This window comes from Eptesicus fuscus, chromosome 6, assembly GCF_027574615.1.
Source record: "Eptesicus fuscus isolate TK198812 chromosome 6, DD_ASM_mEF_20220401, whole genome shotgun sequence".
Classification (NCBI taxonomy): domain Eukaryota; kingdom Metazoa; phylum Chordata; class Mammalia; order Chiroptera; family Vespertilionidae; genus Eptesicus; species Eptesicus fuscus.
The window spans coordinates 56,840,646-56,858,405 of NC_072478.1; the positions used below are offsets into that span (position 1 = coordinate 56,840,646).

Below are 17,760 nucleotides of genomic sequence, written 5' to 3' on the forward strand. Positions count from 1 at the left end.
AGATAATGTCCTAAGGAAGTAAGTGAATAAAAATCAACTGAGAAAAGAAAGATAAAGGAATGGAAAGAAAAGACCATTAAGGATTATAAAAGTTATATTTATTCACGATGCTACATTTATTGCATTCCCTTAGAAAAATGGAGAACTGTTTATGTACCCAATTTGTACATATAAAACTTTATACAAATTATGTGTAGCACATAAAGGCTTCTGGTACAGCTAAAATCCTGACACTACAATTTGGGTAATCCTGCTGTAGGGTCTCCAGTTTATCAAGTCTGTCCATAGAAAATTAAAAACTGGAATTACAGTCAGTCTTGCTGCTCAAATGTAGAAATTATTTTAAAATATAATAAAATAAAATTTTCAATTCTCTAAAACTCAAAAAAGGTAAACTGGAAGAGGATACATTTTGTTACCAATTTCAGTTTAACAGCTTGACAAATTCACAACCTTATTTTGAATGGGAAAATAATCACCTTAGTTTTGACATTATCTTTCTAAGTTGTGGCTGCTTTAGAAGGTAATTTGTCAAAATTTCACCAAACAATTAAAAAAAATAATATTCCTCTTATAAAATGGTACAATAACACTTTAAGGAACCAGAAGATACTAAATGTCTTTGGCTATACAACTAAAAGGCCATTTCCCAAAAGAATGGGGCATATTCACCTCACAACCAATTATAGAAACAGAAAGCAGAACAGAAATATGCATAGAATATAATGATAATTTTTCTTGCCTTTTTCTCCTATTCTACCCATATAATAAGCAAGGAGAATGTAATTTATACAATCTTTCCAGATGAGACTAAATAGCACTACAAAGATGATACCCAAATTTCTGCAAAGGCAAAGTGGATTAAAATAATTACAGAAGTGAAAACTGAAGGACAAATGTCATTTGCAACTTTTTTTTGTTTGCTTTTTTTAAGCCCTATGAGTATAGAAACTATAGCTGGTAAACAAATAGGCACAATCTTCACATATGGAACTATAATAGAAAAATAAATCAAATGAAACATTTATTAATAAATGAAGCCTATTTTATTATTTCAAGTGTTAATGATAAAAAAAATTTCAGCACAGCTGTTGCATTTAAAAAAGTGAAACTACATACTATATTTCTAGCTCAGTAAACAGATGAACCTGATGTCTTTGAATGACATAACAATTGAGCATTGTACAGTACATCTTATGAAGACCCGTAAATTAAAGAACTACTGGTTTAAAGTTAGTGATTATGAAACAAATGTGTATTCATAGTTTCAGCTTCTTTTTTCTTCCTCGACCATCAGGTGCTCCATCCATTTTACGTTTCTGTGTCTAAAACAAACAGAAGGATTACTTTTCATCACAAGACTAATGTTAATGTGAAGTGTATTGACAGACACATCATAGCACTTTACTAATAACTGCTACATAGTAATAGGTATTAGATGCTCTTATCCAGAATCTTATCTACTAATTTTACAAATAAAAAATTTTTAATGCTAATAATGAAAGAAATACACAAGCAGGTAAATCAATACACCAAATATCTAAAATGCCCTCTTACCAAAAAAATAGCAGTAATAAAAAGTATTCTGTGAGATTACATATATATCAGATATTATCCAGAAACATTTATTTATTCATGATTTTATAAACTATTAAATAACAAGATGGCTTCTTTACCTTAAAAGTTTTGCTTTAACATTGCTAAGATATCAATCATTAGGATAAAAAATCAAGTTAATAGTGAAATTGAAAAGACACTGCTTTCCTAATATTTTTTTTAAAAGTTAATGGAAATGTCTTTATTAACTTTTAATATCAGAAAAATAAAACGCTTATAATTCTCTTTACAGCAAATATATAATATCAGTGCTTTAGCCATCTTAAATTAATCCTAATATTTCTTTAAATACTCTAAATTATAACTTGTATTCCCCAAGGTCAAGGGTACACTCCTGGCATTCATACTTTCCAGATTTCAACAAATCCCCCATATTTATGAACTATCATCATAATGTAATTTCCCCCACAATGCAATCAAGTTTAATTTATACTTTAAGTGACCCAAGGCTATATAATTTACCAAAACCAAAACAAAGGAACCTTAACATCAATGATAGCCAAGTAGTGTGCAAATTCTTAAAAAGAAAAAAGTTAAGTGCTCAAATCTATATATATAAAAGGCTAATACGCAGCTTCCCCATTGGAGTTCAACCTGGAGTTCTATCGTTCACTATGACGTGTGCTGACCACCAGGGGGCGGCATGGAATGAAGGGATGCCCCAGCCAGCAGCTGGCAGCCAGAAGGCCCCAATTGGCCCTCATCATCTGCCAGGCCTAGGGACCCTACCCATGCATCAATTTTATGCATTGGGCCTCTAGTATTTACATATTTGTGACTACTTACTGAAGGCTTTGGTCCTCTTTTCTTTTTCTCTGCCTTCTCCTTTTCTTCTAGTTCCATGTTTTCTCTTTCAATCAAGGTTATTAAGGTGTTACACCTCCTTTGGAGCTCCTGAGTTGCAAACATAAATTTACATGGTATTTGTATTTTTCATTTATACGTTTCATGATTATAGTTAAAGTATGTTTTAATAGAGTAATATAAAATCACTTACACACTCACAATAAATATAAGGATAAAAATGTGTTTGTAAATATTTTTATTTCATTATTTAAAGCCATACTACTATGATTCTTCATAAACCCTTCATTCACTTAAGAATTAACAGTGAAAATGAATTATCTCATAATATATGCAACACCGCTACTAAGAGTCTATGTCTGAGAACTGTCATTTATATCCAAACTTAGGTAACAGTGTGCATTTTTTTTTTAATTTTTAAAATATATACTTTGATTTCAGAAAGGAAGGGAGAGAGAGAGAGAAACATCAATGGTGAGAATCATTGATCAGCCACCTCTTGCACATCCCCTACCAGGGATTGAGCCAGCAACCCAGGCATGTGCTCTTGACTGGAATCGAACCCAGAACCCTTCAGTCAACAGGCCAGTGTTCTATCCACTGAGCCAAACCAGCGAGGGTGATGGTGTGCATATTTGAGGATCAAAAAATCAACTAGAGCCCTAGCCGGTTTGGCTCAGTGGATAGTGTCGGCCTGTGGACTGAAGGGTCCCGGGCACTGAGACACCTATGCCAGGATGTGTTACAGATGTGCTACAGTATGAATTCTCTTGGCTCTTAGGAAAGGATTACACCTCAACTGTTTATCATAAAGGGCTATACATATTATTAATTTTTATGTGTGCCTTAACATAAAACATGATAGAAAGTTAATACACAGTTTCAGACCATGGCATTGTAATGGTAAATCAATGTGGCCCTATGTCTTGTTTTACTCAGCCAAAACCGTGCTTCCTTATGAACTATATAAATGGTTCCTTCTTGAAAGGTTATAAGGTAGAGCCGTTAGCAACTGAATCTATATCCTGTAAGTACATTTATAATGCATTTGTACCTCAGGATTTCCCAAATTAGGGTTTCACAAAACAGCAGCCCCTCTGTATGTTTACTGGGGGGGAAAAATTCTTCGGTTGACAAACATGAAAAGATTGCACACTATCCCACATCTTAAAGAGTGATAGTACATTTTAAATATACTGAAGGAAATCGTATTATAAATAAGATGTTTAAACTTCGTTTATCCCAATCTTTCCCAAACTTAAAACTATACAACCTCTGGGCATTATCATCAAAGTACAGAACACAATAAAGTTAAAAGTCTAAAATATGTAAGAAAAAGACCAATTCATCAAAGCTAAACTTTTCTGAATTCTAATTTTAAGTGATTAGAAACAGAACTTCCAACAGAAACAGCCAGATACTGGGAATAAAAACAAAACCTAGCATTAAATCAGTACAAAAGAGTATTTCACTACATTAAGCTATTTTTTTTTAATATATATTTTATTGATTTTTTACAGAGAGAAAGGGAGAGGGATAGAGACTTAGAAATATCGATGAGAGAAACATCGATCAGCTGCCTCCTGCACACCTCCTACCGGGGATGTACCCGCAACCAAGGTACATGCCCTTGACCGGAATCGAACCTGGGACCTTCCAGTCCGCAGGCCGATGCTCTATCCACTGAGCCAAACCGGTTAGGGCACATAAAGCTATTTTAAAATAACGCATATTCGGTTTTCTAGGAGCAGATGTCATCTACAAAACCAAAGTCAGAACAGTGCAAATTTTTTTTTAATATATTTTATTTATTTTTTATAGAGAGGAAGGGAGAGGGACAGAGAGTTAGAAACAGCGATGAGAGAGAAACATCGATCAGCTGCCTCCTGCACACCCCCTACTGGGGATGTGCCCGCAACCAAGGTACATACATGCCCTTGACCAGAATCGAACCTGGGACCCTTGAGTCCGCAGGCCAACGCTCTATCCACTGAGCCAAACCAGTTAGGGCAGAACAGTGCAAATTTTAAACTGTAATAATCACATTCAGAAGTTGAAACTGACAGTGACATTTCTTCCTACTTAGAACATGATTACAATAAATATCAAAAGTTAGTCCTGCCCTAGCCGGTTTGGATTAGTGGATAGAGCTCGGCCTGTGGACTGAAAGGTCCTAGGTTGGATTCTGGTCAAGGGCACTTGGTTTCGGGCTTGATCCCTATCCCCTTTCAATCTGAGCCATAATCATTGACAGGAGGCAGCCAATCAATGATTCTCTCATCAATGATGTTTCTTCTCTCTTTCCCTCTCCGAAATCAATAAAAATACATTTTAAAAAATAATTTTTTTAAAAAGTTAGTCCTATCAATATATAATGATGTTAAAAGATATATAATAGTAAAGGATAGGACCAATAAACGTAAGTTACTGATGATACTGGGTTTTTAACTGATTTAACCTAGGATACCAACAATATTTTAACAAAATTTACCTCAAAGATGCAGAACCACAATTTTCTCTTACTAAGACAAGAACTTATCTTAGTTAGAGAATAGTAACCGTTGGCACATTACACAAGACCCAAGCACTCACCATTGCAGTTCTGGATTTAAGAAACCAGTCAAATCTGAACTGAGGAGAGTTGCGAATACACTGTCGCAGTTCATCATAAACATTTTCTTTGTCGAATCCAAGCTTATGAAGCATGCAGATCAGAAAACGATCCTCTTCTTCAGTATAGTTTTTTCCTTTGTTAGTACCATATGATATTCTCAACTGATGAAAAGGTGCTTTGTACCGTCCAATCTAGCAAAGTCAGATTTTACATTATATGAAATCTAAATCCTATGTAATCTGTATTTCAAACTCAGCTTTAGTAGCTATACTGTATTTCAAATCAGAATTTTCTACCCATAACACCTCAATTGCATTATATCCTTTGTCCTAAAACAATTTTAGTCTTTACTGTTTTAAAGAGAAACAGACTGATACTACATAGGAAAGAGCTGATTGCCTCTGACCAGATACACCAACTGAAATCTGAGGTAAATTCAGTTTTAACATTTGAATGTTTTTCTCTGAAGAAAACTTTTATTTTAAATCATCACTCTTTTCTTTAAAAGTTACTTTAATTTTCATACAGATAGAGGAGTTACTACCACATTTATTAATGTGCAAAGTACCTTTGTATCTAGTGCTTTTTTGATACTAATTCTTCTTTGAATTCTTGCCTCTCCCCTTTCAATCTGAGCCATAATTTTTTCTATGTCCTGGAGCTCATTGCATCTTTCCCAAAATACAGCTGTAAAAGAATAAAAGTTGGACGGATGAGATGGGTGGGAGGGAGAGAAATATAACTTGTTAGTATAAATGCTTTTATTTTATTTGCTAAGAAATGTTTCCAGTTCACACATATAATACTGGAAAGTAAATAGGTATTTATAATTTCTCAGTTTCCTTAACTGTAAAAATAAAGAGATAAATTGGATAATTTAAATATCTCCCAACTCTTCAATTTCTGCTACTCTGAAATTCTAAGCAGACTCATCACAGCCCAACTACACATACTCACTTGACAATCCAACTGACTTTAGGAAACAGGTGTTTACCACTTGCGAAGTTATGGAGAGAGATAAAGTATAAATGACAGCATACTTTTCAGCAACCTATTCTTACTTTCTTGGCTATAGCTATTTAGCTAGGGTAAAAAAAATAAACAATTGTGTCATTTTAAAAAAGGGAACATTTTCTAACTCAGTTTTTAAGTTGAGGCAAAATTTAGCTTATCAAAACACAGTAATACAGAGTAAGAAAACCTGAACTTTCCAGCAGCTCTCCAAAAGCCTGAGAACATTCTTATACATATTAAAGTAAGAGTTACCTGAATACTCAATAACTTCTTCTGGAGTTTTTCCTTCTACTTCTCTTGCTATATTTTCAATATCATCACGACCCCATTTCTCATTAGCTTTGATAAACTGGTTAAAATCTCTCTTATTCCAATTGGTAAATCCCTTCAAAGCAACAGAAACAATATTTAATCACAGCACAATGAACTTAGAAAAGATGCTATTATATTTTATCAATGCTTGTAAGTATTACAGAAAATATTAATTTTGCTTGTTCATCTTTTTGTTATTAATCCTCACCAGAGGGTATTTTTCCCATTGCTTTTTAGAGAGAATGGGAGGGAGGGGAAGAGAGAAACATCCATGTGAGAGAGACACATTGATTGGTTGCCTCCTGCATGCATACACTGACCAGGCTGGGGATCTAACCTGCAACCCAGGTATGTGCCCTTGACCAGGAATCTAGCCTGTGACACCTTGGTGCCAAGAGTGGATGCTCTAGCCACTCAGCCCCACCCCCGCCTCCACCGCCCCGAACTCGTTTGTGTTTTTTTTTAATTAAATTAAATGTTTTAAATTGGTAACTTTTCATATACACATATATTGCACAAATACCCAATCTAACTGGAAGAGAGGAAGAAATGCTGCATGTAAAGGTGACATTTTCGCTGAGCTCTGACAGATTAGGAGTTTGCCAGGAAGAATGAACATAGCTTAAAGAGCAGACATAAGAAAAGGGAAAATGAAGCTTTAATGTTAGATTAAGGCCAGATTCTGAAAGACTTCTACTGAACTCTAAAGTAAAGGACGATAAGCAAAAAGGTACCAAGCAATCCTATCTAATAAAGACAGGATATGCAAATTGACCGTAACTCCATGACAAAGATGGAGGTGCCCACACACAATAAGGAGGGAATATGTAAATTGATGTGACAAGGCAAGAGGCGGAAGGCGGCTCTGGCCGAAGCAAAGGCAGTCCCAGCAGCCAGGGGAAGGAAGGCCTATTCTTGTACGAATCTTAGTGCATTGGGCCTCTAGTCTATATATATATAAAACCCTAATATTCAAATAGACTGAACAGTGTAACAACCAAACAACTGAATAACCAATCGCTATGACATGCACTGACCACCAGGGGGCACGCATGGAACATGGTGGGCATTGGCAGCAGGTGGCTGAGTGCAGAACATGGCGGGCATCGGCCAAAGCGCAATGGTGGAGCAGGTGAATGGGGGCGCCAGACCAAGGCAGGGCACCAGTCGCTGTCACTGGGGTGAGCCTCTGGTGGTTACTGAAAATTCTTTGCTCCCACGCACTGCAGCAGTTCCACCCAGAGCTTGTATCCGCTGCCAGCGCCAAAGCCGCTGCTTGCACCAAATGCGGGCATCAGGCCTGCTGTCACCTGCAGCCAGCGCCAGAGCTGCCACTTGCACCCAGCGCCAGTCCCGATTGCTTGGCACCATCAGCCAGTGTGAGGGGTGACTGCCAGCCCCAATCGCCCCTGAGGGCTTCTCCACCTCCCCCTGCTCCTGAAGGGTGATTGGGGCAGCAACTGCTGCCTGTACCTACTGACGGTGCCAGTCCTGCTTGCACACAATGCTGGCGCCAGCCCCAACCACTCTGTGCCATCAGTGGGTGCTAGAGGGCACCCATCAGTGCAGGTGCAAGTGGGGCTGGCGCCATCAGTGCGTGGGAGCAGTCGTGGCTGGAGCAGGGCTGCTGGCAGGCAGGGGACTGGGGGCTGCGGCGGGAGGGGCCACAGAGGATGGGCTGAGACCTATCCCTGTGCCCCACCATAGCCTCGCAGCCCACAATTCCTTTCATGGTGCACAAATTTGTGCACTGGGCCCCTAGTGATGTATATCTGACAATTATGACTTAGTAGCAATGTGGAAGATTCACAAGAAAGGAAAGATGAGAACACTAGAAGAAAAGTAATCAAAAGGACACACACTTAACCAAGGGTGGTGCAAATCTATATTCTTCTCAACTACCTTAACTAGTGACAATCAAAATATAGCCTTAATGCATTTGCCCATGTTTTATCATCTCCAATTGCTCCACTTTGAAACAAAACTTATACTCTTTTGTTCAGGAAGTTTTTCTGTATTTTAGTTGCAATTACAGTTTAGTCCTAGGAGCATGTCCATGCAGCGTCCACTTACTCCACTGCCATTTTTAATCCCCAAATCTTGTACTCCTTTGTATACCCCAACACAGTACCTTAGAAAATAGTTATTAAATTTTGTATTGACTGAAGACTGTACCTGTGTTAGAAGCTTCTCTTTTTCTTCTAACTCTTCATCATTAAGGGGTTCAGCTTCATCAATTTTAAGCTGTTCTTCTTTTTGTGCCTGTGCTGCATTTGGTAGGTCAGGATTTCGAGGTACCTAAAAAAAATGTATTTATCTATGTCACCAAATTTTACAAAAAATGTGATGGACTAACTTATATTTATTTACTAGAGATCCGGTGCACACACAAAATTTGTGCACTGGGTGGCAGGGGAGGGTGTCCCTCAGTCCAGCCTGCACCCACTCCAATCTGGGACATCCCTCTCACAATCCTGGACTGCTGGTTCCTAACTGCTCGCCTGCCTGCCTGCCTGATTACCCCTAACCATTTCAGCCTGCCAGCCCGATCACCTCCAACTCCCCTCCCCTGCCAGCCTGATGGCCCCCAACTGTCCTCCCCTGCAAGCCTGATATCACCCCCAAATGCCCTACCCTGCAGGCCTGGTCCCCCACAACGGCCCTCCCTTGCTGGCCTGATCACCCCCAACTACCCTCCTCTTCCGGCCTGATCTAACCCCCAACTGCCCTCCCCTGCAGGCTTGATCTTGCCCCCAACTGCCCTCCTCTGCCGGCCAATTTGGTTCTGACTGGTTGGTTTCTATGCCAGTGAGTGTCAAAAGCTTCACCTCCTTTGGCAGTCATTGGCTCCTCACAGTTGACCCAGATTTGGTTCTGATTGGTCAGTTTCTATGCCAGTCAGGGTCTCTGGGCCTATCAACAGGGCCTGATCAGAAAGGCAGGGCTGATCAGCAGCCCCAGTGGAGGCCTGGAAAGAAATGGAGGCTTGGCTGCTGACCAGGCCCAGAGCTAAAAAGAGGCAAGTGCTGATCAACAGCTGCCACAGAGGCTATGGATCAGACCCTGTTTCTCTTTTTAGGCCTCTCTCTGGGCATGATTCGCAGCTCCCTCAGCAGTCAGTGCTGGGTCACCGTGCCTGCAGCCATAGCAGTCAGTGCAGGGTCTCCACGGCAACCCAGCGCTGAGTGCAGGACTGACTTCTGATTGGTTGAGCCTCCTGGTCATTGTGGATGTGATGGACCCAGCGTTTTTATATATTAGGATTAAGTTAAAAACAAACCCGATTAGTTATGAACAAAGTGTTATTTGTTATTACCTTGTACCCAATTGTTTTTCTGTAATACAGAATTTCTTTTTCCAATAATTCAAATAAACGTGGAGGAAAGAACTGGAAATCCTGAACATTGGGTTGTTTTGGAGGTCGAGGAGCCTTAAAGAAAAAGAAAATTGTATTGTCCATAAAGAATAAACTATTTTGCTTTAAATCTATCTCTAATCATCTTTATTCCATAAACCATGGCAACCAATCTTTTAAGCAAGAGAATTCGTATTTCAATACAACTGAAATAACAATCAAATTTAAATGCAGATTCAAAATCAATTTTCAGAAAACTTTTTAATAATTAAAAACTGACTGAGGCACACCTATAAGAAATCACACAAAATGTAAATTCCCAATTCGGTTTTTTTTGGTAAGAATAAAAGAAGAGCCCAGCCAGTGTGGCTCAGTGGTTGAGCCTTGACCCATGAACCAAGAAGTGAGGGTTCGATTCCCAGTCAGAGCACATGCCTGGGTTGCAGGCTCAGTTCCCAGCAGGCAGCTGATCCATGATTCTCTCCCATCATTGATGCTTCTCTCTCTCTCTCCCTTTCCCTTTCTCTCCGAAAGCAGTAAAAACATATTAAAAAAAGAAGAGGAGAAAAAAATGATTCACATTTCGAATATCTTTCAAAGTTTTTTTGCTCTGTCAACTCACCTTGGGTGCTTTAGGTTCACTCACACGAAGAGCTTCCCTGAAATAGGCATCAACGGCGTAGTTGGCTTTTCTTTCTCGTTTAGGTGGCTCAATCCACTCTGTGAATGCAATCTAGCAGATGAGAAACAATTCAAATCACAAACTTTTATTATATCTAGTTGCATATCTTACAGAAATGCTAGCCACATTGTGTACATCATTTAGACCAGTGGTCATCAACCTTTTGGACCTCATAAACCACCAGTAGACCGCGGACCACCAGTTGGCGACTGGTGATTTAGACTACTGCTTGCAAATGGAAAGACATTCATAAAATTCTGGACTACAAGCTCTATAAGAACAGGGACTGTGATACTTTGTCCAACACTGTAATTAACACATAGGATAATGTCTAGTGAAGAGCACAGGCTATTCAATAAGTATTTTTTTTTTTTTTACCAGATTAATAATTCTGTTCAGTGGGGGGAAAAAGCCACAAAACGTATGCTACAACTCAAATTAGGAGAAAAATGTAGATATATATTTAGCCTAGACAATATTCAGAGGATATTATGTCTAAATGTTAATAAATTTACAACTAACACTGAAAATTCCAAGTTTCAAGTAAAATAAAGCCTTAAAGTCAGCAAAGCCTCTTTCTAAATTACCTTTTGTTTTTCTCTATAATCTTCCCCTTCGAAGTTATAAACACTCGACTCTGTATCCATTGTAAAGTTTCTAAGTGAGCTTTCACCCATCTTGGAGAGTTTTTCATTCATCTCTGCAGTCTAGGGAACAAAAGAAACACCTTTTTAGATTAGGAATTTAAAAAGCAGAACTATGGTCAAAGTGGATTATGCTTTATAGTACATAAAAGCTTTTATGGAAATAACATTATCTAAAATTCACATAATAATTATTTCCTCAGTTTGGGTTTAAAATATTTCACGTATGAAAAACATTATCATTTAATCTATATCTCACCTTCTTTGCACCTCTTTCCAAAATACCATCAATATCCTCATCAGTAATCTCACTTTCCTTTGAAGCAAAAACATGTGTTGCCCCATGTCTAATCATTTGAAGCATTTCATCTTTCCCAATTTTGTTCAGATTCTGATCCACAAGTCTTCCTGGAAAAAAAAATTATGTTGTATGTTAACTGAACTTTATTTTACTGGAAACCTGAAATTTTAAATGTCAGATCTAATACTGTGTGTCATTTGCTTCAAATATCAATCATTTCATATGTCACATATACTTTTCATTTTTATATAAAATTTAAAGCCAAATTTTCAGTTGTAAAGCTTTGAAATGTTTCTAAACCTATTTATGTATTATGTTATGAAGTCTGTTTTATATTCAATAAAATATATTCTTTTATTGGGTGAATAATAGTAATTAGGGATATGTAAAATTGAAATTATTAGCAAGATTTTTTTAAAAAAGTATCAACAGATGAAAACAAGAAGTTTCTGAAAGCAGAAAGATGTTAATACTAAAACTCCCAAATCAGCTTTTTCTATTCAGAATGGTGGAATACAAAAAACCTTCAAATCTCCAAATTTTATATAAGGATCAAAATATACAACATCAATTTCTGAAAACTCCCTAATCTTAAGAACTGAAACTGTTGAAAGTTTATCTTGATCACAGAAAAAAATAAACATCAGAAGAGTAATTAAGCCCTGCCTGAAATCACAGATAGTACCGAATCCTCCATATACTATATTTTTTCCTATACATACAAACCTATGATAAAGTTTAATTTATAAATAAGGCACAGTAAGAAATTAACAATAGCTATTAATAAAGGACTAGAATATAATTATAATAAAAGTTACATGAATGTGGTCTCTCTCTGATAACCAAAACAGCTACCAAGTGACTAACGGGAAGGTAGCCTATACAGCAAGCATGTCAAACGCAAAGGCTAACACAGACCAAATAAATGAGGTATGTGGCCCACGAAGAGTTTGACATGCTTGCTATACAGCATAAATACAGTGGACAAAGAGATCATTCATATCCCAAGTGGGACGGAAGCGGGAGATTTCATTATGCTACATTATGAACAGCACACAATTTAAAAGTTATGAACTTTTTTTCTGGAAATAGCCCTTAAGCATTTTCAGACTGTGGTTGACTGTGGATAACAAAACCACACAAAGCAAAACTGTGGATAAGAGGGAAACTATTTTATCCACAGAGCATTTCTCTTTGGATTAAAACCTATCACACTGCTGTCAAAAATGTCCTTAGGCTTATGGAAACTACTTCGTTGTAAGGGAGCTTTTCAGACATAAAGGTCTTCCGGGGGTTCTCCTATTTTTGATTATGTGCCTAAGTCCACAAGACAGTAGCAGAGGTATGCACCCAATTAACAAAGTTACTGGCACAAAATCTGCCCCAGTAAATAACTTTAAAAAATAAGCCGAAAAACTCAAACAGATTTTCTAAGTCGACTGTAAAGGAATTCATATTAATATAAAACAAACACATTTCATAGGTGAGAATAATTGAGAACAAGAGCCACATGACAGGTGTTTTATAAACACATGGATAACTGTGAAGGGAAAAAAAAAAACCAACTAATCATTACATCACCCATGAGAAACTTCACACTTTATTTAGCAAGTCCCAGAAGTTCCCAGAGATTTTCCTAATTACACACTTCACTCTAATAGTTAATATAGTTCCTGAACCCATGTCTGAGTCACTTCCTAGCTGTATAAAATGGTGGGCAAGTGACTCGCTCCTACCTGATGCCAACCTCAGTCGGGCATAAAGACTAAAGGAGATAACGGATGTAAAGACTGCTTGGCACAAAGCAAGACTCAATGTTAAAACTATTATTAACAAAAACAACTAGAAACAAGCAATCATTTATTGTCTTCAGACGTGTGACCAACATTATGGCTGACATTATGAGACAGCAAAGACATGTGACATTTATATGGAAATTAGAGACTGATTGACAAAACCAAGACACATACATTATCAGTGAACATGTTAACAGTGTACCTCAGTTTTTCAGACAGAAAAAATATGCTCATGATGCATTATGAGAAGGAAAATAACTACTGTCAGTTTAAAGTTATGGAGAATTTTTTTTCCATTTTGGTTCGTAGGTTGACGCTTAACCACTGAGCCACGCCTGTCGGGCTTTTATTTTGGCATTTTACATGTCTCATCATCATCAATAGCTTCGTGAAAACATAAAGCTCTTCCTTAAAAGCTGATCTGCAATAAAAACTTGAAATTTCCTTCAATTCAAAATAAAAACTTCACTTTCCTCTAGTCCTATTTCCATAAATGTTTATTCCACATCTCCCTCTCACTAATTTATAAACTCCTTGAAAGTAAGAACACTGGTCAGTTTCATTCACCAGTGTACTTACTGTCAGCGCTAAGAACAGTGCCTAGCATCTGCTGGGAGCTCAATAAATAGTTGCAGACTAGACAAAGAGTATTAATAATTAGTTTGAGTTTCATTTTTATTTATGTACATTATCCCCCTTAATCCTTAAAAATACTAAATAGTAGTTAACTTTATCCTGATTTATTCGATGAAAAAGCAGGCTCAGATGGTATAAAAGAACTACTAACTGGCAGTCAATATTCAAATATAAACCTTTCAGAGCCCGAATGTATCCCTTAAGCAAAACTAAAGCTTACTATCTCTGGCTGCTAGCTTGAGTCAATAGATGTTTAATAACAAGAATCTCCTTCAAAATCCAGGGGGAAAACATCCATCAATACAACTTGGTAAATTTTTTTAAGGTTCTAAGGCTCACCTTGTTGAATGACTATTGAATCCAGCCTGAGTTTCATCTCAGCACGTTCCACTATTCTTTCTTCTACAGTGTTATCAGTTATAAAGCGGAACACTCTGACGGTCTTGGTTTGTCCAATTCTATGTGCTCGGTCCTAGGCAAATTACCGTATATTTTGAATAAGGTAAAAATTCACATAAATAACATTTGAAAAATGTGTGTATACTAAGAAACAAAATTTAAATATTCAAGCAAAAACTTTTAAAAATTAGTAACAAAAAACTACATTAAAAATAGATTCATAGTATGTTACATTTCTTAAATTCTCAGTTTCTTAGTTTCAATCAAATTAATTGGCTATCTCACAAGGAAAACTTTTAGGAGGTTTGGAACACATCCTAGCTGCTGAATCTGTGAGAACTATCAGATTAATTTTACTAGATTATACTGAAATAAAATACACATAATGTCTCAAGGCAATAAGTAACTATAGTTTCTATGTCTGATAGTTTAAAAATCTTTTTCAAAATGTTTTTCTACCTAAATCAAATATAAATTTTCACTGCTATGAACTCTACAAACAATGTAAAAATCCCAGTCTGGTAAGTTGAACAAACCACATTCCTCTCAAATATCCCCATCTTATTGTTTAATCTTCCCAGCCACCCTTACAAAGAATATAGGATGAAAGTGACTAACACCAGAGATTTAACAACTGGGTCTATGTTCACCAATATCATGGGTCAAGTCTCTAGCAATATCAGTCTTAAGAATTTGTCAAGTTTTCTATTTAATCTACAGATCATAAACTTGTACAAAAAAGAATGATCTTCCTGATCTGGCCAAGGTATTCCCACACATGGGCCTAAATTTTAAGCATCTAATGTGGCAGGAAGTTTGTAGTTCACAAAACCCATTTCCTGTCCTTCTAGAGCACAACTATATGATCGTTTAGCGATCCCCTTGCAGTCAATTATGCTATGTGACTTGTTCTGGCCAAGGAATATTAGGGCACTTTCAGGTCTGACCCATAAAAAATTTCCCTCAGCTCTCTCTCTCTTCCCCCTTCTATCATCAGAATGCAGAGCACAGAGGAGGACTCCAAGGTCCTAAGATATGGCAAAGCTAAAGATGGAAATACAATGGTCCCAGACTTACACTGGTTTGACGATTTTCCAACTTTACAATGGTATGAAAGTAATATTCTCAACAGTAGAAACCAGGTAGGTTAAACTATTATGTTTGGCAGGTTAAATGCATTTTCAACTTACAGTATTTTAAACTTGATGAGATTATGTCCCAAGAACATAATTCCATTGTAAGTCGAAGAGCATGTGTATACTGATATAGATGGAAGAGGAATTGTAAAGTATCACTATAGGAAAATAACATTCTACTTGGTTAAATCACTGGCATTTGTAGATTAGATGGCTCTAACTAAAAAATCTGTAAGTACAAAATAATAAATTTATTTATTTCTTACCATGGCTTGGAGATCTACTTGGGGATTCCAATCTGAATCATACAAAATTACTACATCAGCAGTAGCAAGATTGATGCCAAGACCACCAGCACGTGTGCTTAACATGAAAACAAACTTTGTGCTGTTTGGTTCATTATATGCATTGATGGAATCCTATACACATAAAATAAAAACAAATGTCAGACAATTGTTTTATCTGATACTTATTTTTTATCTCCCCTTCCTGGACTCACTTGTCTCTCATCATGGGGTGTCTGCCCATCCAATCTGCAGTACTCATAATTTCTCCACATGCAGTAATCTTCCAAAATGTCCAATACCCTTGTCATCTGACTGAAGATTAGTACACGTGAACCTATTGAATATAATAGCATATTGTTGTAAAAAAAAACACACACACACAACAAAAAAACCTCTTTTAAAATTTAAAGGTAGCCAATTACTCCTTCATTCTAAGTTACCTACTTGGTTACAAGAAAAACGACACATTATTTATTATCCGAGTCAGTCACTCCTCACATTTTTCCCATTATGACATAAAAAGGGTAACATTTGTACAGCACACCAAGGTAAGTAGAAAAGGGTATATGTGTCTGCCCTGAAAGGTCTTGCCATCCCAAAGGCAGAATCATTACCTTTTAATCAAACATATAGGGTGGGACAAAAGTTGTTGTTAGTGATTGGTTTTTAAATATTCTACATTTCTTTAGGAAATGCCAGAATCATATTTTCGTGTAGTGCTCCTTATTTTAACATTCAAACTTTTAAAAAGTTTTCATTATTTTTTATTTTTTAAACTGATTTTGAGAGAGAGGGGAAGGGAGGAGAGAAACATTGATGTGCGAGTGAAACATCAATTGACTGTTTTTAATAGTCAATATCATATAGTAGTCATCTATTGGTGTAACTGTCATTCTTATCAAAATACAGAGAAAGCCCAGCCAGTGTGGCTCAGCTGTTTGAACATCATGACATGTACCAAGAGGTGGCTGATTTGGTTCCCAGTCAGGGCACATGCCCGGGTTGTGCGTGGAGACAGCTGATGGATGATGTTTCTCTCATAGATGTTTCAATCTCCCCCATCCCTTCCTCTCTCTAAAACCAATAAAAACATATATTAAAAAAAAATAAAAACAAATGGAGAAACCTGACAGGAGACAAGCAGGTACAATATAGACAAAAACAAGTTTTGCCATGAGTTTATAATTGTTAAAGCTGGATCCATACTAAGTTTGCTCTAAATTCATGTAATTTAAATATACCTGTACACATACCATATACTCATTTTGATGTTGTAAGTAAAACTGAATCCATATACACAATATTTAAGTAATTGAAAAACAATACCACAAAAACACCATCACTGTCTACCTGAATATCTAGGAACTGTGAATAGGTAGGGAGATCATTCTTGCATTTTATAACAAAAAGTGGGTATTTCTGGGAAATCATATATAAAATTTGAGAACTCTTCCCCCCAAATCCAGGAAGTATGGTTGCCCTAACTCCTGATACTTTCTAAACAACTCGAACCCTATAATTTGGAAGAAGGTGGAGCTCAGAAAATGAACAGAAGTTTTTAAATATTCTACACTTCAACTTTAGGAAATGCCATCTTTTCATGTAGTTCTCCTTATTTTAACATTTGAATTTTAAAAAAGTTTTCATTACTTCTTTTTTGAAAAACTGATTTTTAGAGAAAGGAAGGGAGGAGAGAAAGAAACATTGATATGAAGTGAAACATTGATCAGCTGCCTCCTGCATGCCACCTACCGGGGATCGAAGTGGCAACCCAAGCATATGTCCTAACCTGGAATCGAACTGAATGACGCCCAACCAACTGAGCCACACCAGCCAGGGCAGGGCTTATTACTTCTTATTATGATACAGGTAACACAGATACCTTGTTCTTTTAGTTTAGGAAGCAGCTTGTCTAGCACTACCATCTTGCCACTGTTGGTGACCAAATGCATATCTGTTGTATAAGGTGGACCAGGCTCCGCTCCATCAAAGAGGTATGGGTGATTACAGCACTTCCTCAACTGCATCAGGATGTTCAGTAACCTCATTTTGTCCATTTTCCCTGCAGAATTCAGAATGTCTATATCCTTCATTAATATCCGAGTATACCTATTGGGAGAAAAATACATTGAGAGGGCTCAAATGTTCCCTGATCAGTTCCTG

The 17,760-nt window shown here is 37.0% G+C and overlaps 1 protein-coding gene across 2 annotated transcripts in view; it reads right to left on the minus strand.

Moving 5' to 3' along the window:
• Positions 1 to 81: 81 nt before the first annotated feature.
• SMARCA5 (SWI/SNF related, matrix associated, actin dependent regulator of chromatin, subfamily a, member 5) overlaps positions 82 to 17,760 on the minus strand; it is a 38,674-nt gene continuing 20,995 nt past the window's right edge. The window contains exons 11-24 of one of the 2 annotated variants that reach the window (XM_008143840.3): positions 17,480 to 17,706; positions 15,810 to 15,931; positions 15,577 to 15,729; positions 14,115 to 14,247; positions 11,302 to 11,450; positions 10,986 to 11,105; positions 10,339 to 10,449; positions 9,678 to 9,791; positions 8,537 to 8,659; positions 6,302 to 6,434; positions 5,604 to 5,722; positions 5,014 to 5,226; positions 2,404 to 2,511; positions 82 to 1,325 (exon numbers count right to left, since the gene is read on the minus strand). In XM_008143840.3, the coding sequence (XP_008142062.2) occupies positions 1,260 to 1,325; positions 2,404 to 2,511; positions 5,014 to 5,226; positions 5,604 to 5,722; positions 6,302 to 6,434; positions 8,537 to 8,659; positions 9,678 to 9,791; positions 10,339 to 10,449; positions 10,986 to 11,105; positions 11,302 to 11,450; positions 14,115 to 14,247; positions 15,577 to 15,729; positions 15,810 to 15,931; positions 17,480 to 17,706 (1,891 nt within the window). In that variant the 3' untranslated portion in view covers positions 82 to 1,259. The remainder of the gene's footprint in view (positions 1,326 to 2,403; positions 2,512 to 5,013; positions 5,227 to 5,603; positions 5,723 to 6,301; positions 6,435 to 8,536; positions 8,660 to 9,677; positions 9,792 to 10,338; positions 10,450 to 10,985; positions 11,106 to 11,301; positions 11,451 to 14,114; positions 14,248 to 15,576; positions 15,730 to 15,809; positions 15,932 to 17,479; positions 17,707 to 17,760) is intronic. The other variant, XM_028151186.2, reaches the window with a different exon arrangement.